The sequence below is a fragment of the Pinus tabuliformis genome, chromosome 9, assembly GCF_031772625.1.
Source record: "Pinus tabuliformis cultivar Carrire ecotype Pingquan chromosome 9, CPIR1, whole genome shotgun sequence".
Classification (NCBI taxonomy): domain Eukaryota; kingdom Viridiplantae; phylum Streptophyta; class Pinopsida; order Pinales; family Pinaceae; genus Pinus; species Pinus tabuliformis.
Window position 1 is genome coordinate 537,072,581 of NC_142307.1, and position 26,341 is coordinate 537,098,921.

The 26,341-nt window shown below is 36.9% G+C and overlaps 4 protein-coding genes across 12 annotated transcripts; all 4 read right to left on the reverse strand.

Moving 5' to 3' along the window:
- Positions 1-4,075: 4,075 nt before the first annotated feature.
- Positions 4,076-8,737, reverse strand: LOC149149626 (uncharacterized). 3 transcript variants are annotated; one of them, XM_089445148.1, is made up of 7 exons: positions 8,601-8,736; positions 8,400-8,486; positions 7,989-8,192; positions 7,681-7,749; positions 6,418-7,565; positions 5,495-6,299; positions 4,076-5,371 (listed from the first exon to the last, which is right to left on the reverse strand). In XM_089445148.1, the coding sequence occupies exons 1-5, from the start codon at positions 8,652-8,654 to the stop codon at positions 7,473-7,475; spliced, it is 507 nt and encodes a 168-aa protein (XP_089301274.1). In that variant the 5' UTR covers positions 8,655-8,736; the 3' UTR covers positions 4,076-5,371; positions 5,495-6,299; positions 6,418-7,472. The 3 variants fall into 3 exon arrangements, with proteins under 3 accessions (XP_089301274.1, XP_089301273.1, XP_089301275.1); XM_089445147.1 differs by having other exon boundaries at positions 4,076-6,299; XM_089445149.1 differs by lacking the exon at positions 8,400-8,486 and having other exon boundaries at positions 4,076-6,299; positions 8,601-8,737.
- On the reverse strand, positions 8,015-10,009 carry LOC149149627 (thiol protease aleurain-like). 6 transcript variants are annotated; one of them, XM_089445153.1, is made up of 4 exons: positions 9,697-10,009; positions 9,343-9,464; positions 9,003-9,124; positions 8,015-8,115 (listed from the first exon to the last, which is right to left on the reverse strand). In XM_089445153.1, the coding sequence occupies exons 1-3, from the start codon at positions 10,005-10,007 to the stop codon at positions 9,078-9,080; spliced, it is 480 nt and encodes a 159-aa protein (XP_089301279.1). In that variant the 5' UTR covers positions 10,008-10,009; the 3' UTR covers positions 8,015-8,115; positions 9,003-9,077. The 6 variants fall into 6 exon arrangements, with proteins under 6 accessions (XP_089301279.1, XP_089301277.1, XP_089301278.1 ...); XM_089445151.1 differs by having other exon boundaries at positions 8,015-8,544; XM_089445152.1 differs by having other exon boundaries at positions 8,255-9,124.
- A 187-nt stretch (positions 10,010-10,196) lies between these two features.
- Positions 10,197-15,124, reverse strand: LOC149149628 (alcohol dehydrogenase 1-like). Of its 2 annotated transcripts, XM_089445146.1 has the most exons (8): positions 15,009-15,124; positions 14,350-14,715; positions 14,169-14,254; positions 14,013-14,083; positions 13,845-13,924; positions 12,813-12,949; positions 10,950-10,996; positions 10,197-10,839 (listed from the first exon to the last, which is right to left on the reverse strand). In XM_089445146.1, the coding sequence occupies exons 2-8, from the start codon at positions 14,387-14,389 to the stop codon at positions 10,344-10,346; spliced, it is 957 nt and encodes a 318-aa protein (XP_089301272.1). In that variant the 5' UTR covers positions 14,390-14,715; positions 15,009-15,124; the 3' UTR covers positions 10,197-10,343. The 2 variants fall into 2 exon arrangements, with proteins under 2 accessions (XP_089301272.1, XP_089301271.1); XM_089445145.1 differs by lacking the exon at positions 15,009-15,124 and having other exon boundaries at positions 14,350-14,747.
- Positions 15,121-16,946, reverse strand: LOC149149629 (uncharacterized). Its single transcript, XM_089442541.1, has 2 exons — positions 15,703-16,946; positions 15,121-15,547 (listed from the first exon to the last, which is right to left on the reverse strand). Exons 1-2 carry the CDS (start codon positions 15,777-15,779, stop codon positions 15,121-15,123), a joined length of 504 nt encoding a protein of 167 aa, XP_089298667.1. The 5' UTR covers positions 15,780-16,946.
- Positions 16,947-26,341: the final 9,395 nt, after the last annotated feature.

Below are 26,341 nucleotides of genomic sequence, written 5' to 3' on the forward strand. Positions count from 1 at the left end.
CCCTCTGGATCAGGGCAACACTATTCCTTAGGATATCTTCTCCTATTAAAACCCAAAGACAAGTAGAGAGAGGAAGAGATCCCAAGTGTGTTGAAATGACTTGAAGGCCACCTCTATTTATACTAAAACGTTGAGCACATGGGGTTTATTTGGTTGTTGGCCAACCTTGACGAATTTTCTTATAACACAAATAAATTCATAACTCCATGAATACTTATCGGAATCGGATGATCTTTAGATCAATCCTACACCTCTCGATGAGAGGGATCCAAGAAAAATATCAGTTGCCAAAAATAAGATGACCCACATGGATTTCGACCCTAGTTGCCAATTTTAACAACCTTCGACCTTGAAAACAGTACCCAACAAACTACAGTCTGTCTTCTTTCTGTCACTTTTTACGAAATTTGAATCCGATGCTTAGATAGAAAGTTATGACGATTTTCCCAAGGTCACGTGTTTGAGATGGAATTCAGGAGTCTGAAAAAACCGTAACTTCCTTAGATCATATATTTGAAAATATAGCGACGAAAGATCTGAAATTCGGACACAAGGTTCAACATGATTTTGGATCAAATGGGTTTTAATTTCAAATTCTAAAACTTCGTGGAAAACAAGTTATAGCGAAAATTTCACGATGGCTTGCTGGAAGCAGCGAAACCCTAGAATCCAAAGCTCTCATTCCAAATGTTATGCAACCAACTCACAAGATAAAAGAAAAGATAGATCAACGACTTCAAAATTAGCCTCTTCAAGGGGAAACCTCCTTTACATTACACAAATGAATAATTCTTGGGTGATACAAATGACAAGACCTCCTTTCTATATATAGGAGTCTAAAGGGTCCCAATATAATTAGAGCCTACATAACAATAATATTGTAGGGGCACAACAATAACAATAGTGGGCTTCTATGGGGCATGATAATAACAACATGGCGACTACATGGGCACAACAATACAATAAGGAGGTTTCACTAATAACAATAAGGGGCTACACTAGTAATATAGGGACCTAACACAATTTCAACACTCCCTCTTAGCAAGGAAGGGCTTCTTGGAAGAACCTCCTCCACTTGGATCTATCTTCACCTCTGTTAAGTTATTTGATGTTGTAGTTTCTCCCTCTTAACTAGAGAGTGCCATGTACCCTATGTATCTGGGTGTCTGCTTCTTGATGTCCGAAGACTCAACTCTCTTTTGAGCTCCCTTAACTAAATCCTCTGCCCACTTGGCTCAAACTCTCCTTATGCTTGAAGTCTCTAACTAGTCTCCATCATCATCCTACTAGTCATCTCAACTACCAACTAACTTAGAATGAAACTAAGATACTGGCCAAGGATTGATCTTGATAGTTCTATCCCGCTATCATTCAACCACCACATCTCTACTATGAGAATTATCTACCTTGATCCTCAAGGTTGTACATGAAAAAACCTCCAATTTGTAGAGGCTCATGATCCTGACACCAATCTACTTGACCTAACTTAAAGAAAAATGCTAAAGGTAAGACTTCCCATTGCTAAATACTACATCATACCCTTTTTCTTCAATCCTCAATTCGTTCATCAAAGAAATTTCTCTGGAATCACTACTTCTTTCAAATAGATCAGTAAGGTCCTTTCAACCAAGAGGGATTTAATTTTAAGCGGTTGGTGAGTTGTTAGGGAAAAGGCTTGATATCTAGAAGAACAGGGTTGTGATCTGAGTCCCCTTTGTTGACGAGCAAAGCTTTTATGCTATGTTTCTAACACCCTCTAATATGACTAGGCTAGTGAGATAATGGGACTAACCCTAGGGTTTAATGCCCAGAATTATAATACAATTTATTTACAACAACTTTTATTTACAATGAAGAAGATAAATTTGTTTAGCATATTTGTGCAACAAAAAAAAAAAAAAAATGTTTACAATGGTTGAATAAGCAAAAAGAAAATTGAATGTACGATTATATTTATTGGTGTAAGTTAATAATTTGAAATCAAGAAAAAATAACAGCCAACATTTACAGACATATTTTTAAAAAACCATGCCCTACTATCCATAGGTTGCACAAGTATGTATGTAAAATCTGATGTGAATTTAATAATAATTTTATGTTATTGATATCAAAGAAATTTGCAAGAAAAAATAAAAAATATATAAAGAAAATTCATTGGAGAAAATATGCTAAAAATATCAGTAGTCAAAAATACTAATTTTGTTAATAAAATGAGAGTACAACATGTTTTCGACTAATTTATGTGAAAATTGGGACAAGAAATCACTTTAAAATGTCTAAGATTTAACAGAATTCATACAATGTTGGAAACACAAGCTCTTTCAATAAGATTGAAAAACAATGATTTCTACAAAATTATTCCAATTAGCATTGATACAAAAGAAATATCAGACCTTCTAACAATAGTAAATGATGCAAGAAATAAACAATAGCCTTTCAAAACAACTAGAAATTAGATGACCTCACTTTTCTCCTTGTCGCTCTTGAAAGTATTTTCATTGTCAACATAACAAGTAAGCTCTAGTACTATAGAAATAATGAATTAGAGGAAAAAAGACAACTTTCAGAATTTATGCATAACTCTTCTCACTAGCATTTTCCATCCTCCCTTCTTACCTTCTATTTAGTTTCAAACCTCCCTTGAGTAGTTGCAAGGAAAAACTGTCTATTAACTAATTGTGTATCATTATAAATGTATTTTCTTTTTAATTGGGAGAAGGCATTTAGGAGGGATCATTCTTTTAATTGATTAATTTTTCAAAGTAAGTGGGGTCCCCAACTTTGTCCATAAAGTATTATATGAGGTAGCCTCAAAAGGGGAGTGTACAGGCATAACATATGCATGAAATTTACCCAAGCCAATTATGCAAGGGAGTCAAGGTGTTCTTGATCATGAAGTAATGTAACATGAAATAGATAAAATTGTATATGAAGATGAGTAATGATAATATGCACAAATTGATTAGAAGAAATGAGCTAATGAGAAAATCTAGAGGCAAAACTTGTAGGGTTGGCCTCCCATCCATCATTCTAAGATAGTTGTTGTTGGGGAGCCTAAGGTTTAGGAAATTACATTATATTGGGTGAGGCAAAGGCATATTATGTGATGCATGTGGAGTACGAGGAGGAGGAGGAGGACCTCCAAGGTACAAGTGACTCAGTTTGAGTTAACTAGTTAAATTCCTCAAAGTTTGCATCAAAAATAATAGATAATTTGATCTTTTTGTTTCTACTCTCTCTATCCATGACATGTTAGTTAGTTTGTTCCATCCCCTTCTATTTCCTCTTGAACCTATGTTAAAAAATCTCAGGTTGTGTTGTAATCAAAACAATTTTGTTATGCAGCTATCAAACCCCTAATTATAATATAGCAAAATAAAGACTATTTATAATCATGTTTCATATAATACTGGAGTGTTTGTATATACACATAAGCGAAATATGAAATAAAATGGGAAAGGAATTGTACATGCATGCATCTAAGACTAGTGTAGTAAAACATGTGTGGTGATACAATAACATAATAGGAGGACTAAAACATTTCTATGTCGATATGAGTTGTTTATCAAAATCATGGAATTGTAAGGGAGAGCAGTATGTAAACAATTTATCTCGAGGTGTCTTCCCTTTTGGTTATGCCACAAGGAAGATATGACCAATGCATATATGGAACATAGATATATTTTGCAGAAGGGAGTGAAAAAGTAAAAGTTAAGGCAATATTCAAAGCTCCTTTTTTTTAAACAATATCCATAAATATCAATGCAAATAAGAATTTATGTAAGAGACTAAGTATAAATAGCGAGCAGATGCATAAGTGAAATTGGTCATTTACTTGCAGATAACTATGCTTGATGATTATAAAAATGATTTGAATATGGAATGTTGTTACAAAATGGGAAGTGGAAAGTGTTATGTATGATGTAGAAAAGAACTTGTTGTGCATCAGTTCTTATTTTGGGCTTTACTGAGACATAATAAAAGGATTAAAAAAAATCAGTTAATTAACCATAAGAGAGTCAAGGTAAGTTGGCTCAAAATATGGATGAGTATTAAAAACTTCAAGTCCCGACAATGAAAAAGGAAACATTCGTTTACATGGTGAAATCAGACTTGATACAATGTATCCCTATATATCAGGGAACGAGTGGTACACATTACGCGTGAAAGGACCTGTAAAGTGTTGGGTGACTGCTCTTTCCGGTTATCAAATTATTCCTATTAAGCTTGTTTTAAAAATTACAACCGAGGAATGGTGGTAAAGATTACCCTACAGGGATAAACAAAAAGATTGTAAAATCTATGACATCAGATTCAGAACAAGGCTGGCAAGACAGGGTAACAAACTAGCAATTGTCCCAAAAGGTACAAAAAGAGGCCGATAGGATTAGTGAAAGGAAGAAAGTTCTATAGATAGTCAAGCATATATAAAGGTAAGTAGTGACGAAGGCAATATGATTATAATTTCTGACTTTCTAAAGTAAATATGGAAACAAGCATAGTGCTGCACAGTGCCCCGGAGGATGTGAAAAAAGTCCCAAGTTTCATAATGAGTGAATGCACACCAAAATTTAGGGAACTCTTGGACAATGCCTGCATCAAAAAGAGGATGAAGGGCAATCAAATGCACCACAAACCATTCATAAATGATTAAAGAGAATGAAGGATATTACGTGAACACCCATGTATGATTATAATTGATCTAGAGGATGGGACTTACATCTGGTACACAAGTACATACAGTATCTATGATCTGAATCTGAAGACAATGTACAAAAAATAAGTAAAATTTATACTGTGAGGCAGTACCTGTTCGTTGTCACCAACAACTTATTCATTGCCCATAACCTGCAGAAGGGAGTCCTTTGAAGAACAATTCACTGCAGTGGGACCCTTTTATATGATCCTTGATAGCTGTTTGTTGATGTCCCTTGAAGAAGTGAATTGGATAATTTCCTAAGGAAGTTAAAAGCTAGGAGACGGGGCTTCTTTTGCTCCAAAGAGATATGCCAGGGATCTGCCTTTAACATGTAATATTCTTGTGCACTTGTTCAACATAGTCTAGTCCGATCTCTCCTGTAATAAGTAGAACTAACTGGAAAAAGAGAGATAAATAAATTGTCTCGAGCACTTAAGCAAACCTGCCAGATCTGACATTGACTGCATGAAAGAAAACTTGAAGAGAAAGAGACGTGTTGGTGATTTCAGCATTGATGTCAAAGGTGTATGTGGACAGTAAGCTTGGCATTTGATAATGTAAATTTTCTCTGAGGAGAAGTTCAACAACAAATTTGCTACAGTATGACCACTATTTCAGAAGTGAGTTGTGCAGATGATAGGCACAAGTCACATATCATAGTTAACATTCCTCCTGCAATTTTAGAGTGATGGCAGTCACTGCGTCAGAGGATGTGCTAAAAGTTGGGTCAAATACTCATGTAGTGATCCGATTATGCTAGAAATATTGCAACAAATAAGGGCAAGAGAAATGTACAAGGTTGTTGATAAGTGGGCCTCATCTGCCACCTCCTGCTACACTTTTTCTGCTGAAGCTAATTTCTCTGATATAGTTAAAAACTGTTGTTGCCAAGGTGCATCCACCGTATGTGGACTGGTTGGTGAAGCCAAAGAGCATTTCTGTAAGAAGGCTTGTATGAGAAGTATAAGCACATGTGACACTGCCTCAATGGCAGTTGTTTCTGGAACTTTACTTGCAAATGGTAGTGAGCAAGGCATTGATGTGTTAGTAACTTAGTTCCCACTGCTGCACAGATTAAATATCCCCCATGTTGTACCAATGGAATGATCGCCAGTTCACACAGAACATTGGTCACACACCAATTGCCCCCACATAACACTGCTTATGCAATGGCAGTTGTTTCTGGAACTTTACTTGCAAATGGTAGTGAGCAAGGCATTGATGTGTTAGTAACTTAGTTCCCACTGCTGCACAGATTAAATATCCCCATGTTGTACCAATGGAATGATCGCCAGTTCACACAGAACATTGGTCACACACCAATTGCCCCCACATAACACTGCTTATGCATCACTCATTCGCAATAGGTTAACAGGTTTCTTTGATATCCAATTCTAACAATAGTTTTAGACCATCTTTGTGTTTGCTTCCTCACATAATCTGTCTCCAGATATTTTTCCTTCTACACTCCACAATTTCAAATTCAATTAAAATGATTTCAGTTTCTTGGAATTTTCTCTGCAATCTTTGCTGCCCCAAAACTGTTTATACCCTTTTCCATAAGTAGGATACATACGCAGCGACATTTTTCACTCAAACCCTGAAAAAGAACAAGCCTTCAGGGAATTTCGTCTGGATTTTTTATCATTAATGTAAACAAAGAAACACAATCTATAAATTCCCACTGTTTTCTTGAAAAAGGAATCAGAAGAATTTACATTTTAAATGGCAAATATGAATACTTTCGAAATTGTGATGAGTTTCTTCTTCCGTATCTATCACATAAGTAGTTTTAATCTGGACACTTTGCCTACTTCAATCGCCCTGCACAGTTCAGATCTCTCTTGCTACAGGATCTACGCATCAATTCTGCACTCAATGGCTCCACAATTATAGCCCCAAGCATAATTTGTCAGGGATTACCCTAGATTTGTCACGGTAACAATCTAGAAAACAAATGCTCAAAACTAATTGATTGAATATATCTCAGTCCCAGATGAAACATATAAAATTAACATTAATGGTAAAACTTAACAACATTTGAATCCTGCAAGTACAGGCAGGGATTGCCTATAGTTACAGCCAAGAATAATGCCTTGTTCAGGATGATATACAATAGAAAAATTCATTATGGAATGAAACGGTTTCATTATGTCTCAAGGATCAAATATGTAGAAATTTTGCATTACGTAATGAAACGGCAGCATTTCATCTCAATGATCAAAGATCTCTTAATCAAAATAATGGTTTCCATTAAATGAGTGTCATTACAAATTGCAGGAAGAATAGTTAGGAGCTCTCTAATGAAGAGCAGATCCCCATAATAATCACATGGTCCAGAGAGATATCCCACAGGTATGTACAAGTAGTTGAGAGTATAAATGAACAAAACATATGTACAGGTAGTCTAATAATCAGGACCCATGACCAAATCAAATGACTCACTAAAAGAGAGACAACTCAGAAAAAACCAACGGAAGATAAATAAAATCAACTATACAGTTAGAAGAACATATTGTATTTCCAGGAGATGAATGAAGAAGCTTTATGGGCTTTCTTAAACAGTTGTTTTTCTGCCAATAGCAGGAATTTTATAGATAGCCCATAACAGTCAACATGGGATCGGTAATGAAGAGGCCATAACTGTTTGCAAGGTAGGACAATAGACACCTACACAGTCTATGATAAAATTTCATCAAGCATAAATGTTAATATGAGAGGAATAATCAAGGGTTCCAGCTCCTTCTTATCCCATCCATTCTTCCCACTCGTCCTAATAAGCGTTATTGATTCCCATCATGCCCTCGACAGAGTAATCAGCAGAATAGCTTTGCTGCTTTGCCTTTGCTAAACTGGACATTAACGTCTGCTCATTATCACAAAAGTAACAACAATCAGAAAACCGTGGGCCTGCATAAGAGTCCCATATTACAGAATGAAAATGCATATAGATAAAGATTACTCTTAGGCAGGCAATTTACCTCATAAACCTGATTGATCTTGTGAAATTGAACCCCACGCACATCTCCTTTGCAAACATCCGGATGATACTGTAAGCAGATTATATCAACATATGAGTGCAATATTAATGTTTTCTGACATTATATATGACCAGGGATATTGCCAAACAAATTTTCTTAAAAATTCTCAAGAATGTGTGAAGTCTGACATTTTTAATTTCTATTTCAAACCTATATCTCTTTTTCTATTTGCTTCAGACATGGAAGATTTATTGAAAATATCTGATCTTGAAAGTAAGAGACATAGCTTCAAATGGATACTTGCATACCTGCAACGCAAGGCGACGGTAGGCTCTCTTCAAATCTTTTTCAGAAGCCCCAGGGCTCAATCTCAGCGTCTCATACTGCTCTTTCATCCCAGGAAAAGCAACAGAGGCCATCACAGTTACATTCCTCCTGCCTCCCATTTGTAATAGAATACAGATTAATAGCAGTGTGCAACCCATTGTGAGTGTCTGGAGCATCTTCCAAAGCTGAACATGCAAATGATATAAAAGTGAAGTATGTGAATGTGATGAAAGGCTAAAATGCTGACATGTTTTTGTTGTTTAATGTAGAAGGAATCTTCCCATTTGGGCTCTAGAGCCCAACCTGCTCTCTCTTATTGCAAAACACAGAGCATTTAACCAACGAAAAACACAGAGCAGTGGACGATGTACTCAATTATTCTTTGTTCATACCACAGAGAACTGTTCTATCAAGTACGTGAACCCCTGTCTGTTGTGGGGTATACTGCTTTCAATTGGAAAACAACTCATCTCAACTACCTGCTTAACCATTCAGAGAGCACTCTTTTTCAGCCTACCCATTTTCGAGAGCACTAACCTGCAATCTAAACAGAACAGAGAAATTCTGAGAACCTGGGAAACAGAGAGTTGTACCTGGATGAAAAAGGAAGGGCTGAGCTGAGTTTCAGGAAAGCAGGAATTAACCATTCATTTAGATACAACCAAAATCAGTTATCCAAGTGTCAGCTGGTCCATATAGGCAGCTGTGAGAATATACAGGCCCTTCTTCCCTGTCCAGTGGAACTGAGAAATGCCCCAAAAATATTCTTTTCTACTGCTCCTGACGCTTCAATTGATTAAGCACCACGTAAAGCCCCTACTCTCCTAACGACCGGGGCTTTAAAAACCCCCATAGTCATTCCGCGTTTTTCTATGAATAATATCCTACTGCGACGGGATTCAACAACGCCTATGTGATTAATTGTCGCCAATTTTAAGACTATTATCCAGATTTTCAGTACAGATGCAAACAACTGTAAAAGAGGGCGAAATTACCATTTATTGCCAAAGTATAAGGAAGCTTCATTCTGTTTCTTGACTCGATCAGCTCCACGTTCTTCACAAAAACATTCAATCTATGCACAAGCTGATGGTCAGAATCGTACCTCTTGCCATATCTGCACAAGATTGAAAGAAAAGTATTACAAACTTTCACTGCATGCAATTTTTAACCGACCTCTTCAAAACCCCCATAGTCATTCCGTGTTTTTCTATGAATAATATCCTACTGCGACGGGATTCAGCAACGCCTATGTGATTAATTGTCGCCAATTTTAAGACTATTATCCAGATTTTCAGTACAGATGCAAACAACTGTAAAAGAGGGCGAAATTACCATTTATTGCCAAAGTATAAGGAAGCTTCATTCTGTTTCTTGACTCGATCAGCTCCACGTTCTTCACAAAAACATTGAATCTATGCACAAGCTGATGGACAGAATCGTACCTCTTGCCATATCTGCACAAGATTGAAAGAAAAGTATTACAAACTTTCACTGAATGCAATTTTTAACCGACCTCTTCAATACCCCCATACATAACTATCTATTCCCATTCATATTGCAACAGTACATGCTACAAGGCGGCCATGAATGCGATTCTAACACAAAGCTAGAAAACCCAATCAGACACAGATAAGATAAGAAGAGATCTCAGCTATCAGAACCATTTGAATAAATCACATCACAGACCTGACAGCGAACTCCGCAAACTGTAGAGACTTGGGATTGGTTCCCAAGATTTTAACGAAATTGGACTCCAGGTTCTGGATCTTGTCAGTGACCATATCAATATACCCCGTTTCTTCAAACGACCTGGCAGCAGATACAGATACGGCCAGCAAAAACAAAGTGCTCAGAACAATGGCGAGGACGCGAGCCATGGCGGGCGAGACTGTTGAAACCTCTGAACAGAGCAAAGGCGAGATCAATGGTGAAGAAAGAATGAGGTGGGGGTTGTTTGGAGAGCTGGTAGGGCGGACACGGGCTTTAGAGATCACCATGGTCTCATTGGAGGATTTTTAAGACCAAGCTTTTGGGCATCAAGCAGAAATAGAGGGCTTCGCATTTGGGCATAGAAAAGGAAAAGATAGAAAATACAAAAAAGTCATTTTAAATCTACAGCAGAAGCTTATATAAACCATATAAATGGGAAAAGGTAGAAACTTACATAAGCCCATCTCAATAGGAAAATATCACACAGAACTGGTGGAATATGGCAAGCAAGGTCTCTTGAAAAAAGAAGCTATCCAACTTATTAGGGCAAAGGTGAACCCCGATAAGAAGTTGGTTCAAAGTCAGAGAAGGAAAGAAAGCCTAGGAGGTCGTGAAATTTGTTTTCACAGAAGAGGAGGTACGGCCATCTGCACTGACCAATCTGTTTGGACGTTTTGGTCACAGTCTACTATAATGCTTATAGTTAATATGGACAGATATAGTACTAAATATGGCTGATACTGAACATGTGCATGGAAAAGATGATTAAAAAAAAGATCCACAAGTAATTTACCTGTAGAGACACCACAGCTTAAAATACAAACTTGGTCGAGAGGAGCCTCGTCACTAATTTTGGCCGCACATCCCGCATGCACAACAGTGTATTGGCTGAAAGTCGATGTACCAAGGAAGTGGTAAATCGGCTTCCCATTGATGGAAAACCTTGACTTTCCATCATTTATCATAACCCCTCTCTCAGTGTTAATTCTAAGCAGATCACACATGTTGCTCTCTTCTGACTTGCAGTGTTTGCATTCCCTGCAATCTCCTGTAAATACCGGAAGCACCTTGTCACCCGGCTTGAGGTGAGTTACCCCTTCTCCAACACTCTCAACAACTCTGTCAATCAGTGCCAGAATTGGCCAGCAATTAATCAGGAGGAAATACTACACGCCTAATTGAATTATGATTTTGAATACAAAATTTTATGGCAAGAACAGAGTGGATACCCAGCTGCTTCATGTCCAAAGATGCGGGGAAAGAGTGGCGTTTGACCCTGCAACCAAAGCAATAATAGACATTTCATTATGAAGAAAATTTAATTGCATCCAAAGAAGCTAGATGCTCTAGAGCCCAGGTGGAAAAATGTCTATGTCTGCATATTTCTGTGTATTTGTAACCCTAATAAAACATACTTCGGATCTACCAAGCAAGCACTAACAGGGATCAAAACAACCCAAACACAAACCTCTAGCTGCCTATCAAACTAAAATACCATAGATCTATCAAACACCTAAAAGTTTTGCTCCTCCAGCGTTTTTTATACCTATCGTGCTTAAAACCAAGTTGCTAATATTTCTCATAACTTACCTTTGCTTCCCAAAATACAAGGTTGTACGGCACAAGGCAGTATAATGCACTTTGATTCTGACTTCCATTGCCTGTGGAGGTGCCACTTGCACTTCTTCAATCTTCAGAGGCTGCCCCGGTCCCCAACCAACAGCAGCTATAACAAAATCAAATTAAAAATATCGGAGTTTAATATGACAAACAAATTCCATCCCCAACAATTAACATTAACATTAAGTAAGAGACACTATCCTATTGACCAAACCATATCCATCTTCACAAAGTTTAACATGGCAAGAATATTTCACCTCACAACCAACCAAAATCAAAATTCTGTTAGTAGGAACCACTACTCCATTGTTTTCTGCCCTGTTGGCTAACATAATCCATTGTTCCATGGTAGTGAGTACTAAGAATAACCTGCTCCATTGTTTCATGGTAGTAAGTACTAAGAATCAGCACTCCACTGTTAGTAGTTTTCTGTCCCACTGGCTGATCCGATTTATTTTTTCGGCCTTATTGGCTAACCTAGATCCATCCTCAGAAACCTAAGAGACACTATTACATTTTGGCTACCAATATGGAGTTCAAAAATTTCACCCCACAACGAATCTAACCAATCTAACATTTTGTAAAGACATTACTCCATCCTCTCTACCCCTAAAGACACTACCCATTTTGGCAAGATATACATCTTCACCAACCGAGGAGGGTTTATTTTATTGTTATTATGTTCATAGCGTTTTACTGCATACTGGACAAGTTAGATCATTTGCAGTTACGATATGTATGGGTTATATCCTACAGCAGACCAATCCTCGAAACTAATGTGTAGGTCCTAGGATAGCAAATTTTTCAATAGTATGTTGTTACAGTCCTAAAAACATTTCCAAAAGGCTATATGGCAAACCTTATAGTTGAAGCTAATTTATAACTTATGGGCCAGAAATTAAGCTATATGCATTCACTGTGCTGAACACTGAAAATCGATTATCATTTCCTTACTATGTAAATCATATGGAGACTGTTAGAACGTGGGCAGTCCTAATTACCTTTACATGTGATAACTTCGCCTGCAGTGGAGGTTGCAGGATCGGCCTTGTCCTCCTAATTGAATTATGATTTTGAATACAAAATTTTATGGCAAGAACAGAGTGGATACCCAGCTGCTTCATGTCCAAAGATGCGGGGAAAGAGTGGCGTTTGACCCTGCAACCAAAGCAATAATAGACATTTCATTATGAAGAAAATTTAATTGCATCCAAAGAAGCTAGATGCTCTAGAGCCCAGGTGGAAAAATGTCTATGTCTGCATATTTCTGTGTATTTGTAACCCTAATAAAACATACTTCAGATCTACCAAGCAAGCACTAACAGGGATCCAAACAACCCAAACGCAAACCTCTAGCTGCCTATCAAACTAAAATACCATAGATCTATCAAACACCTAAAAGTTTTGCTCCTCCAGCGTTTTTTATACCTATCGTGCTTAAAACCAAGTTGCTAATATTTCTCATAACTTACCTTTGCTTCCCAAAATACAAGGTCTGTACGGCACAAGGCAGTATAATGCACTTTGATTCTGACTTCCATTGCCTGTGGAGGTGCCACTTGCACTTCTTCAATCTTCAGAGGCTGCCCCAGTCCCCAACCAACGGCAGCTATAACAAAATCAAATTAAAAATATCGGAGTTTAATATGACAAACAAATTCCATCCCCAACAATTAACATTAACATTAAGTAAGAGACACTATCCTATTGACCAAACCATATCCATCTTCACAAAGTTTAACATGGCAAGAATATTTCACCTCACAACCAACCAAAATCAAAATTATGTTGGTAGGAACCACTACTCCATTGTTTTCTGCCCTGTTGGCTAACATAATCCATTGTTCCATGGTAGTGAGTACTAAGAATAACCTGCTCCATTGTTTCATGGTAGTAAGTACTAAGAATCAGCACTCCACTGTTAGTAGTTTTCTGTCCCACTGGCTGATCCGATTTATTTTTTCGGCCTTATTGGCTAACCTAGATCCATCCTCAGAAACCTAAGAGACACTATTACATTTTGGCTACCAATATGGAGTTCAAAAATTTCACCCCACAACGAATCTAACCAATCTAACATTTTGTAAAGACATTACTCCATCCTCTCTACCCCTAAAGACACTACCCATTTTGGCAAGATATACATCTTCACCAACCGAGGAGGGTTTATTTTATTGTTATTATGTTCATAGCGTTTTACTGCATACTGGACAAGTTAGATCATTTGCAGTTACGATATGTATGGGTTATATCCTACAGCAGACCAATCCTCGAAACTAATGTGTAGGTCCTAGGATAGCAAATTTTTCAATAGTATGTTGTTACAGTCCTAAAAACATTTCCAAAAGGCTATATGGCAAACCATATAGTTGAAGCCAATTTATAACTTATGGGCCAGAAATTAAGCTATATGCATTCACTGTGCTGAACACTGAAAATCGATTATCATTTCCTTACTATGTAAATCATATGGAGACTGTTAGAACGTGGGCAGTCCTAATTACCTTTACATGTGATAACTTCGCCTGCAATGGAGGTTGCAGGATCGGCCTTGTCCTCAAATGGTTTCTTCTCAACATGAGCACTGGATATGGATTGAAAACCGAAAATGGATTATAATTCCCTAACTGGATAAATCGTATGAAAATTACAATTTGGGCACTCTTAAATACCTTTGCATTCGACAACTTCGCCTGCAGTAGACCCTGGCATTCTCCTTGAAGGATCGATCTCCCCAAATGGTCTAAAATGTAGTCAACACTGAAAAATGGGTTATCATTCTCTTAACAAACCAAATGGAATTTAGATATTGGGGCAGTCTGAATTACCTTTACATGCGAGAACTTGCCCTGCAGTAAAGATTGCTGGTTTCCTTGAAGGGTCGATCTCCCCAGACCTTCCCTTGTGCTTAACACTGAAAAAGGATTGGATCACTGAAAATGAGTTACCCTTCTCTTACTGAACAAAAAATCATATGGAGACCTTTATACAGTGGACAATACTAATTACCTTTGCATGTGCTAACTTCGCTTGCAGTAAAGCTTATCATTTTGCTTCAAGTATAGATCTACCAAAATGCTTCTCTGGCTTAGTGTGGTATGAAGGTAATGAAAGAGAATTCGCGCAGCTGCGCAGGGCAGAGACCTTTAATTTATATCCGACGGATCAAAAAACATTTCACAGCACTTGTACGTTTTGACGCGTGTGTGGGCATGAAGGCGGTTCCTTCCTTCTCTTCCGTTTTGACAAGTCACTGCGCACCGAATTTTCTATGGATTCTGTATAAACCACCCTGCCATACCGGCGGCTAGGTTCCTGCGCCTGTTGGTTTTATGTAGGAATTTGTGGCGGTTGGGTTGTCGATTTGTCAAGTCACTGCGCACACCATTTTGGATTTTCAGTCGATGGATTCCGTATAACTCATCGAATTTCAATTTCAAACTGGCTGTACAGTAATCACTCTATTAAGTAAATATATATCTATATAATAATTGAATCTCTAGCATCAGCCTAGTATCTCAATCTCAAGGGATTTGATATTTTTGGTTCAGATGTGATCTAGACAAAGGCATAATAAAATAAATAGCAGGCATTTGTGAAGGAAGCAAAATAGACTGTGAAGAGGAAACAAAATATACTGTGAAGCTTTAGTTGAGGCTAGCTAGTACCCAGAGGCGATATGCCGTTGCTTTAACGTATTCCGAAAAGAGAACAGTGGGGTGCTGCAACAGTTGTGTATTTGAAAGCCATGGAGGTCATCCATCCATGAAGATGCAGCTGTCAAACGAAGCGCAAGAGCCACCTGAAACTATAGCTTTCTTCGGCCTGTGAAGCCCAATTCTGAGCCGCTGGAGGCTTGATCTGCTGTCTGCGTGCGTCCAACCAGTCTCTCATAGACCGCATTGGAGACGGCAGAATGGCTGCCAGTGGAAAATGTCGGTGGAACCAGCTATTATTTCTATGTAATCCGCCCGTTGATTGCGAAAACCCTTTTGTAGCCATTGCTCCCATCGAATCCCCACTGGCGAGCCCTGTTATCGGCAAATTCTTGTCCGTAAAATGACTTTGGCTGTAAAATGACTTTGGTGCTGTATCTCTATGTAATTTTTTCCCAAATTTTGGTCCGGGGAGGGTTTCCATAAATGGGGCCGGCTGCGGGAAGGAAACCAGTCGGCATCGTTTCTGCAGTGGGAGGAGGAAAAGAAAACTGCAGTGGGAGGAGGAAAAGAAAACCCTGTTGAGAGCTAATGGTATTCCATTGAAGAATAACGACACTAACCGGCAACCCCGCCCGCATTATTATGCACAGATTAACTAACAGGCGTTGCTGCTGCAAGAGAAACACGGAATGAATAAACTTACCAAACGGACGGAAAACCTGAAGTTCTCGGCGCCGAGAATAAACGGAAGCCCGCGCAATATGGATGCCAGATGTGCATTGTAGGAGAGAATTAAATCCAATTGAGCGCAAATTGTGGAGCAGCTCTAGCGAGCTTAAAAGCTCTGAAATATTTTCCAGTAAAAAATAACGCTATCGAGTATCTATGTGAGATATGGTTGCATCCTATAGTGAAAAAGACCAAATGTGAAAGGATCTAGGAGGCAAGATGCTTCGAAAGTCAGCTTAACATGAGGGATCATCAAACTTAGGTAAGGATATACCTAGGAGTGGTAGCAGTTAGCTTCCAGCCTTGGTGGTTTTGCCTTACTAAAGTTAAAGATTAATGGAATCTCATAATTGGTTTTCATAAGCTCAATTGGCTAATATGCAATAACGCTGGACGAGAAACTGGGTAGGATAGAAACTTGCATATTTTTCCTTATCATTATTAGTATTTGTTCACTACCCCTCCTTTTTACTATTTGCAATAGAATTAGGATCTTTTCTTGCTTGAATATAAGATGTATAATCCTTGGTTTCCATTTTTTTATAATGAATATTTTTATTGTTTCCTTCTTATGTTTTAGAGATTATATTTTGTTCATGAGCTTTTTATAGTGATTGCATGGAGATTTTGGGAGCGTGTTTGTAACTATGTGGCTAGGGGTCAGGGAAATAGTTGGGAGAAACAACGATTATATGAAATTTTTTGTGGTATGTTCCCCTCTAGTCCAATGCCCCCATCTTTATTTTCTCACCTTGTTGTTGTGTTGTGGCTGGTTTGGTTCTTTTCTTGGCTTATTATTATGTTTGTGGTTGTGTGGAAAATGGTTCTTTAGAGGTCGGGACACCTTAGCATTGTCTTTAGTGTTTTCGGTGCAATCCAAGAGGGGGGGTCATAATCACAGTCTTCCTCAGGTGTGTAATTGGATATTTACCAAGTGGTTTTAGGGGTCGTTTTATGGGTATGTGGGTTATGGTGAGGAGGATACATGGTGGAGGGGTGAAATTGGGATAATACCCCCCTATGGTTGGTTATCGATATTCTTATTTGGGTTGGCCACTTCTTCTTTCCAAGCATGGTCCTAAGACTATTTTGTATGAGCCACTCTCTTTATCCCTATGGTCTAATTTCTTTGGTGGAGTTGAGGCTCGCATCGGGAAATTTACCAAGTAGGTTAGTCATGATGAGATAAAGGGGCTATGTGTAACACCCTCCTCACACATCTTACCCAAGTAACAATCCAACCGGGTAAACATGCAACGAGAGGCTACTATGATTGGATTCGACCTCCTATGTGACCTTAATGAAGTGGAATCGATGGAACACATCAACTAACCAATCCACATTAGCAACAAAAACCTCAGAAGACATGTCAGCCACTCAAACATCATGTTCCTAGGTCCCACTGATGTTATGGATATATTAAGCCTCAGTCACTCTCATGCTATAGGCGTGATAACATCCATAAACCTAAAGTTACTCTCAGAGGCTCGCCTGCTATTTATTTTATTAAGGTGACAGTATATTTTGTTTCCTCTTCACAGTCTATTTTGCTTCCTTCACAAATGCCTGCTATTTATTTTATTATGCCTTTGTATTCAATCATCTCCATCCATCTGTTCTGCATCCTCAGTGCTTACTTGAACAATATATCAGCCTTCATATTTATCCCTTGCAGACATGCTGAAAAGATAATGACATGGAATCTTTCCTTGCTTCTCTGATTCCGTCCAATGATGGGCCAGCTGCAAATTTTCCTGATTGAAATTTCCATTTGACCTCTCTGCAATGTGTTTGGAATCTGTTATCACCTGTAGACAATTTAAACCTTTCTCTATTGCTATTTTCAGAATCTACCAAAAAGCATAAAGTTCTGCTCTGTTGTGTGATCCATCTCCTACAGCTCTGCTTTGAAACTGATCTCGTAATTGTCTCTTAAAGTAATGCCTCATGATCCACAATAGCTGGACAGGGTTTCTATCCAGATTTCATAGTAAGCGTTGCAAGGTTCGTGTTAATATATGGACCGCGAAGGATAATTTTCAAAACCCTATGTGCCAGTTTACAAGCAATATGGAACGCCATTAGTGCATTTGAATGCCAAATGACATGTATGCATCTTTCTAAAGGAGTCTAGATTTTACTGCAATGCCCAGGGTTTGTAAACAAATATCAAATGCCCAATTATTGTGACCTTTGCAGTGATATCTACAGAGATCGTCCCACAAATGTTCTCTCATATGAGATGGTTCTACATCAGGAAGAAATTGTGTCAGAAACGCACTCGATGTCATTTGAGTTAAGGGGCATTTATGACAGATGAAGAGATGAAGGAAAACGCCTAGTTTGCAAGTGTTCTTCCTACTTTGGTCACAAACTTCAGAATGCTTTTGAAGCGAAAAGCCCATGTGAAACCCCCTGTTGACATATGTTGTGTTTGCTATTGAGGATTGTTTGTTCCAAACCAGGAATATAGAGCTCTCTGAGGAGTTTAAATGCAGACATCATACAAGCATGCTCACAGGATGATATAATAGCCAAATAAAGTTGATTGGTGGGCGCATTGCACTTTTACTTTTACTAACAAGTTTTGAAGACAATTCATGGTGGTATTACAAATTCCTAGAGGTCTGGTTTGAATAACTATGGGTCATAATCGCCATAAAGTTATAACATTCGAGGCAATGGTTCAATCCTTCCTCCAGTTTGTAGCAGAATCGAGTGTTGCAGTGAGACAATTATGCAAGTTTCTTGTTATCTTGTTATAAAAACAATGTGATAATAAAGGAATGGAGAAGTTCAAACTCGCTTTTGCAACCCTGTGAAGTTGACATTACTTTAAGGATTTCAAGAATTGGAATGTATCAATTGGAAGCTATTTTGAATCCGGCTTTCTATGAGGACTTTGAGAATTGTAGCTTCAAGAGGAAGGGTTTTGAATGCTTCTCGATCCTTTTGAGACTTGTTTTGTGAACTTTTCATTCTTCACTTCACTCAGATATAGGGTGAGATAAAGTTCCTAGCAAAGGAACCAATTTCTTTAGTGTTAGCTTCAATAGATTTGTGACCAAAAGATAAGCCCAATCATGTGCATGCTGAATTAGACCAATATATGACCATAGTTTTGCAAGATTGACTCAGTGGAGTACAAAAATTTGCAATCGAATGTTAATCCAACAGGAGGATATGGACAGCAAAAATGGGGTCATTGAATGCAACCAGTTTGTTCTGTTGCACACTTTGCAGTATGTATGTCTATGATTGAGGAGATTGTGACAGTAATTTTGTTGAAGATATCAGTTCCTCCAAATTTTTATGCTAACTCTTATTCCTTCGAACTAATATTGACTTTGGTAATTCGCTGGAAATAAGCAGAGGATTATTCTCTTGTCATATTTCCTTTTTAACTTTAAAGGGACTGTTTTGGCATGCACAATCGAGAGCACATTAAAATGGATAAAGGCTGTCAGCAACAAATGGCAGGCTCAGGTGGCAGTACATCTAAAAAGAGATTATTTGAGCATTTCCAGGCATAAAATCAGACTTAAATTGTTTCTAGATTTTGAGGAACATAAAATAAGAACTTGCTGCAGATTCTAGGCCACAAAATGAGCATTCAAATCCATCGAAGACAAAGCATTCCAAGAGAAATTAGCAGGTCAAAATTTACTCCAAATTTTGTGGACTGATGATTGATTGGCACCAAATCAGCAATTCCAGATTTGCAGGACATAGTTGGCAGTCAAAACACAAGTGGCAATAAAAGTTCCAAATCTTCAGGCATAGGATAAATCCATCAGCAGCTACAGCAATTCAAATCCATTGCAACAACTTTTATTTTTAGCTTATTTGTTATGATTTTAATTGATTTTCTTTCCAGTAAACCAGTAACATATGGTTATTATTTTGTTTATTGAAGGGATGATTTGTAATAGTCAGGGGTTGGGTCCTGAGGAATTTCATGGGCCAATTTTTGTAACAGTGTTTCTGAACTTTAATCAAATTCTCTGGATCAGAAGTACCAGAGCTTTGGCCATAGAGATTCATGTGAAAAGTGCTTTCTAGTCTGTGTTCTTTCATGTGATTGTTTTCCATTCATATTATCTTTCTTCAGTATCTTATTAAGGGAAAATATTTCAGATTTCGTCCAAGTTAGATGCTCTGAAATATAGTAATCAATACGTGCAAGCTTTTCCTTCTAAAGCTACTTCATTGGAATTCGCCCTCTGTTAGGTGCTCCTTTGTAGTGGATTGTGTTTCTCTTTTCATTTGTTAACTGATCTTAAATTTTATGTCTAAGAAAACATTTTTCTACCTTGCCTCTGTCAAGCCTTTGCTCATTCGACCAAACATCCAGCAAACCTTTGGTTATCTTCCAGAGCCTGTGACTCCATCGCCCAATGGATACCCTCTCCTGCCCAACCAAATTTCTTTTGAATATCTCACTTACCAAAGATCTGGCCATTGCTTAATTACATGAGCAGCTGCCTAAGTGACATTGGGTAGTTGATTCAGAGAGGGAGCCCCTCGGTTGGAAAGGTCAGTTTCCAACCCAAAGATTGGTTGAAAAGGTTATCTCAGAGATCTCCTTCCACAACCAGGACAATTTCTGAGCGATAACAACAGCATTAATATTCGTCATTGGACTTGTATTTTTCCGGAGGTATGTTCGTCACCAAGCAGATAGGCTGGAGGTATGTTCATAACTTGAGCTTCAATGCAGAAGAGCTTTCTAGGGTTTTATTATTGAAAGACAAAGCAAATGTAATTGGAAGTGGGGCATCCAGCAAGGTTTATCGCGCTGACATACACAACAATGAAACAGTGGCAGTGAAGCACCTCTGGACGACCTCCAAAATGGATATAGATGATTTCAGTACGGACAAACATAAGAAGAAGAATAACGAAGTGGGAAGCATTTACTGTGAGAGTATGACCATCGATTGTCCAAGGAAGAAGTTGAAACATTGGGAACCATTCGCCACAGAAACATAGTGAAGCTCTATTGTTATATGTCCAACAGGCAGTCTAATGTGTTGGTCTATGAATACATGCCTAATGGGAACCTGTTTCAAGCTTTGCATAGCAATAATAATTCGGATTGGCCAACATGACATAAGATTGCATTAAGGACGGCTCATGGATTATCTTATCTTCACCACGATTGCTCCCCTGCAATTATTCATAGAGATGTCAAGTCTACCAATATCTTGGTGGATCAATTTTATGAGGCCAAGATTACTGATTTTGGTGTTGCAAAAGTTCTTCAAGCTTGTAACAGAGGAGGGGATTCAACAATTTTTGTAGGCACTCACGATTACATTGCTCCTAGTAAATTTACCATCCCTTTTGCCTAGCCTATGTGTTCCATTTTTTTCCTTGATGTTTCCCACACAAGGTTCTGCAAATGGATGAACCCTGAATTGCACCTTGTTTATCTATTTTCCTGGTAGAACATGCATACTCCTTGAAGGTCGCAAGAAAGAAACGATGTTTACGGTTTTGTTGTGGTTTTGCTGGAGCTCATAACTGGCAAATGAGCCATTGAACAAGAGTTTGGGAGAACAAGGATATTCTTTATTGGACTTCATAAAAAATATATGAGAAGGAAGATGCACTTGTGGTTCTTGACTCGAAGATTTCCAATTCATTTAAGGAAGAAATGCTTCAGACTTTGAGAATTGCAATATCCTGTACACACAAACTGCCAGCGTTGCGGCCTTCTATGAAAGAAGTTGTGCAATTGTTGCAAGATGCAGATCTACTACTCCCTGAATGAAAACCCTAATTGTAAACTACTACTACTTCCTGAACGAGAGTTTTTCCTGGCCCTGGATGATGAATGAGGCTTGTATGATAATTCCTAAATGTTCAATTCTTAGGATAAGAAGGCCACAAATGGATTACATAATGTATCATAGAATCCATTATTGGTAATGAATGGATATGTTCAGTTGGTCAGTTGGTCCATAAAGGTCTGAAAGCAAGAACTGTATTCCACATCATGAGTTATTTCGATGGGCTGAGAAAATATCTCCACACTATTGTTATATATATATATTCAATCAATTAGTTTTGAGTATTTGCTTTCTAGATTGTTACCGTGACAAATCTAGGGTAATCCCTGACAAATTATGCTTGGGGCTATAATTGTGGAGCCATTGAGTGCAGAATTGATGCGTAGATCCTGTAGCAAAAGAGATCTGAACTGTGCAGGGCGATTGAAGTAGGCAAAGTGTCCAGGTTACAGATGTAGCGGCGAAGAGTGGCCAACAATGGGGTGGCACTAAAACTACTTATGTGATAGATACGGAAGAAGAAACTCATCACAATTTCGAAAGTATTCATATTTGCCATTTAAAATGTAAATTCTTCTGATTCCTTTTTCAAGAAAACAGTGGGAATTTATAAATTGTGTTTCTTTGTTTACATTAATGATAAAAGATCCAGACGAAATTCCCTGAAGGCTTGTTCTTTTTCAGGGTTTGAGTGAAAAATGTCGCTGCGTATGTATCCTACTTATGGAAAAGGGTATAAACAGTTTTGGGGCAGCAAAGATTGCTCCAGAGAAAATTCCAAGAAACTGAAATCATTTTAATTGAATTTGAAATTGTAGAAACCTTGAACCCCTTTCTTGGTTTGAAATCAAAGTTGAAGATGATTGGTCTGAGTAGAAGGAAAATGAGTGTATGGGAGTATGGAGTGTAGAAGGAAAAATATCTGGAGACACAGATTATGTGAGGAAGCAAAACACAAAGATGGTCTAAAACTATTGTTAGAATTGGATATCAAAGAAACCTGTTAACCTATTGCGAATGAGTGATGCATAAGCAGTGTTAAGTGGGGGCAATTGGTGTGTGACCAATGTTCTGTGGGAATTGGCGATCATGGGGAATTGTTATCTGGAGACACAGATTAAAGTATAACTGAAAATTTTGGTTGACTATTTCCATTTTTCGAAAGACAAATTGTAAAATGCCCTTTAAAGGAAGGATGTGTAGGGATTGCAGAAATTTCCAGAATCAAATTCTTGATGTAAATTTTTAACTTTCTTCTTTTTAAACCCCTTAAAGGTGGGGTGGGGATGTAAGATATATATTTATATTGTAGAAATTCAGACAAGTAAATAGAACATTTAAAATATTTGCACTGTTTTGCCTCTTAAAATGCTTGAAAATGAAAGTTTGAATTGTATCTTGGACAGAGCATAGATTAATAAGTGCTAAAAGCTTGCTTTGAGGGCCAGAGAAATACATATTGTTTTCAATGGTGGGTTTGCCAAAATGGAATCTAAAACCACTATATTTGAGGACTTAAGTATGTAAAACAAAATACTTTGAAAAATACAATACATGAATTTAAAATCGGTTTGAAAATTTTAATAATGTTAATGTTTTAGTTCTACTGTCAACGAGTAATGTAAGTGATTTGTTTTAACATTTGCAAATCACAAATTTCTCCACTTTTCATTTACCATGTACAACGTTGTAATTTACTTTTCATTTAGAAAAAACCGTGCTGCCAATAATCTATTGAACCTATTGAGCTTTAAGTATGAACGCGTTCTACACTTACTATATTAATATGAATGGTTTGGTTTTGGTTTTGTTCTTCTAATATCAAAATGTACTGGTACAGGATGGTCAACGTGGTTATTGCCTTCGTCACTACTTACCTTTATATATGCTTGACTATCTATAGACCTTTCTTCCTTTCACTAATCCTATCGGCCTCTCTTTGTACCTTTTGGGACAATTGCTACAAAAGGTACAAAGAGAGGCCGATAGGATTAGTAAAAGAAGGAAACCTATATAGATAGGCAAGCATATATAAAGCTCAGTAGTGACGAAGGCACTAACCACGATGACCAGCGTGTACCAGCGGAAAAGTAAATTACAGTGTTTTACATGGTAATTGAAAAGCGGGAATTAGATTTGCAAATATTAAAACAAATCACTTACATTGGTGGTTCACACTATAACTAAAACATTAACTAATTGTAAGTTGCTTTTCATAAAATTCATTTAGTATCATTTATATAGATGAACCAAAAAATAGGTTTGTGCAATTGGATGAGAAAGCGTTCATAGAAGCCTTTTTAAAAGAGAGCGAAATAATGGACAAAAAGCCCACTCATTTGATTCCAAAATCCCAACAAAAAAACATAACAAAAACATAAGAGATAAACCCAATCAACTCCAAAAATGTGAATTTGCAGTCCTGCATCTCAAAATTGCAAGGCAGACGTTTGGAAATGCACAAACTCATTACTGATACACTCCTAGATTGACAACAGTATTAAAGAACAATAATCAACCAACATATACTGGACAAAACAAAAAAACCAGGAAAGGGAGTGTGGCAAGTACTCAATAAAAGGTGATAAACAAAAAGATAATGCCCAGAAATGCCCAGAAATGCAGAAACTGGCACAACCAGCAGGCAGACATATGCCTTTTCTTTTGTATTTTCCACATAATATCTAAATCATTTATAGTTGCTGTTTTAAAGAAACAAATGTGATTAAAGAATTTTCATTCAGATTGAATGTGTCTTTGAAGTTTGGAATGTAGCTTGATGGCTCAAAGATCAAAAACAATACAGCAGGCTTCCTGTGAAAGTAATTCAAGAGTTAAAAGTTTAAATTTGAGATTTCCAATCTATCCTACTTTGTCCTTACAAGTAAAGAACTAATGCAGCTTTTCATTTGAAAGGCCAAGTATTGAGAGGTTAGTCCAAGTTAGGCCTTTGAAAGGCAGTTCAGTTAACGATTCATCCTTGATCTATTAATACCGTATTTGTTTGCTGTAAATCATGTCATGACAGTTCTTACTGTTTTGTTAACTTACTGCCTTAAATTATTCTTAGCATGAATAGCTTACAAAAAATATAATTCTGGGCAAGTATAATTGGGAATGGTGGTAAAGATTACCCTACAGGGATAAACAAAAAGATTGTAAAATCTATGACATCAGATTCAGAACAAGGCTGGCAAGACAGGGTAACAAATAATTTATTGATTTAGGAATCTGTTAACTAAAATAAAAAGTGGCAAGCAATTTAAAAGAATAGAACTATTTACCAGCAGCATGCTTAAATAATCTATTGCAGAAATTAAATAAAAATTAGATCAATGTTATGGATTATTGTACGAGAGAGGATCCAAGAGGTTGAGACAGGGTAATAGAAGTCGGGTCTGGGTCTGGTCCTCTTCGAAACTCGATTCTAGATACAAACAAACAAATGTGGAATGAAATCACCATTTGGTACAGCCAAGAAATTCTTAGAAATCAATTGAGAAATGTTACCGACGCACAAGTCAACTTTCCCAGGAAAAGGTGTGGGGTACTATAAAGTACCGCCTTTGCAATCTGTTGTAGTAAACCCACAGTTCGAACTCGTGACCTGCCGTTCTGTGTGTTTAGACTTTTCACCACTCCGCTGCAGAGCACAGTTCGATGTTACTCGTGAGCGTTGTAGTATTTACACTTTTCTACCATCTTCGCTGAACTCTGGTAATGGATCGACCGGGTGAGAAATAAACTTTGGTAATGGATCGACCGGGTGATGGATCCAAAACACACCCTGGCGAGGTTATTGAACGATTCAGATATGCCAGTTGGCCCAAAACCTAAAGCCGCTGGGAATTGCAAGAGCAGTTTTGAAATGGAAGGTGAGTTGTAGGATTCTCGAATATTTCATATTCCGCGAAATTAATGTTAATAAATTTAGAATTATAATGATAAGTTTTTTTTTTTAATTATTGTTAATGGATTAAATATTTTTTTTTCTGAATTTAATAAAATAGTTTAATAATCTAACGCTCAAAACATAGTTGAGAGAAGTTTACCAAGTATATTGTCAACCCAGTTAACTTAATTATTTGATGTTATTGCACATTGATATAAGGTCTAATTTAATTGATAGAAAAAAATAGTGTTTTTCTAATGAAATTTTGCAATATAATTTTAATTAGAATGCTAAATTTACAGTGCAGCAAATATTTTTAAATATATAAATAAATTTAATATTTTGAAAAATTTAAATTTTCTAATTATACGAATTAAACCACTTAAATTCAATTTTGTTAAATATTAATTAAAATTAACTAAAAAATTGTGATGAAAAACTCATTTTATCTATACAATATATAATTTATTATTATCATAGGAAAAGAACAACCTGAAACAATGCTAAAGTTAAGAACAACCTGAAACAATGCTAAAGTTTTGATTTTGTATATTCACAATTTTTGGAGTCGTTAAGAGAATTCGTTCATGCGATTTTGTTCGTTTTTCTCTATTTATTCAAATTTAAATAATATATTTTTTATAAAATTTATTAAATAACAATATTTCGAAATTGAAATTTAATATAGTAATTTTTAATTTAATAATATATTTTTTACCAAATTTATTAAACTACAATATTTTAAAATTAAAATTCAATATAGTAATTTTTAAATTTAATAATATATTTTTTATAAAATTTATTAAATTACAATATTTTGAAATTGAAATTAAATATAGTAATTTTTTTAGTTTGTATTATATTTATATGGTGTAATATTTATTTTTATATTAATATTTTTATGAAAAGAATAAATATTTTGATTA

Excerpts from the sequence above, each read along its gene's own strand:
- LOC149149626 (XM_089445148.1), bottom strand. The coding sequence starts at position 8,654 with ATGGTTAATTCCTGCTTTCCTGAAACTCAGCTCAGCCCTTCCTTTTTC. Across the intron at positions 8,487-8,600 it reads GCCCTTCCTTTTTCATCCAG|GTAGTTGAGATGAGTTGTTT; the intron begins GTACAACTCTCT and ends ATGGTTAAGCAG. Across the intron at positions 8,193-8,399 it reads TGATAGAACAGTTCTCTGTG|CTTTGGAAGATGCTCCAGAC; the intron begins GTATGAACAAAG and ends TTGCATGTTCAG.
- LOC149149628 (XM_089445146.1), bottom strand. The coding sequence starts at position 14,389 with ATGATAAGCTTTACTGCAAGCGAAGTTAGCACATGCAAAG. Across the intron at positions 12,950-13,844 it reads CGAAGTTATCACATGTAAAG|CTGCCGTTGGTTGGGGACTG; the intron begins GTAATTAGGACT and ends ATTTTGTTATAG. Across the intron at positions 10,997-12,812 it reads TTGTATTTTGGGAAGCAAAG|GGTCAAACGCCACTCTTTCC; the intron begins GTAAGTTATGAG and ends CTTTGGTTGCAG.
- LOC149149629 (XM_089442541.1), bottom strand. The coding sequence starts at position 15,779 with ATGCACATCTGGCATCCATATTGCGCGGGCTTCCGTTTATTCTCGGCG. Across the intron at positions 15,548-15,702 it reads TCAGGTTTTCCGTCCGTTTG|TTTTCTTTTCCTCCTCCCAC; the intron begins GTAAGTTTATTC and ends CTCCCACTGCAG.
- LOC149149627 (XM_089445153.1), bottom strand. The coding sequence starts at position 10,007 with ATGGTGATCTCTAAAGCCCGTGTCCGCCCTACCAGCTCTCCAAACAAC. Across the intron at positions 9,465-9,696 it reads TTTGCGGAGTTCGCTGTCAG|ATATGGCAAGAGGTACGATT; the intron begins GTCTGTGATGTG and ends AATCTTGTGCAG. Across the intron at positions 9,125-9,342 it reads TTATACTTTGGCAATAAATG|ATATGGCAAGAGGTACGATT; the intron begins GTAATTTCGCCC and ends AATCTTGTGCAG.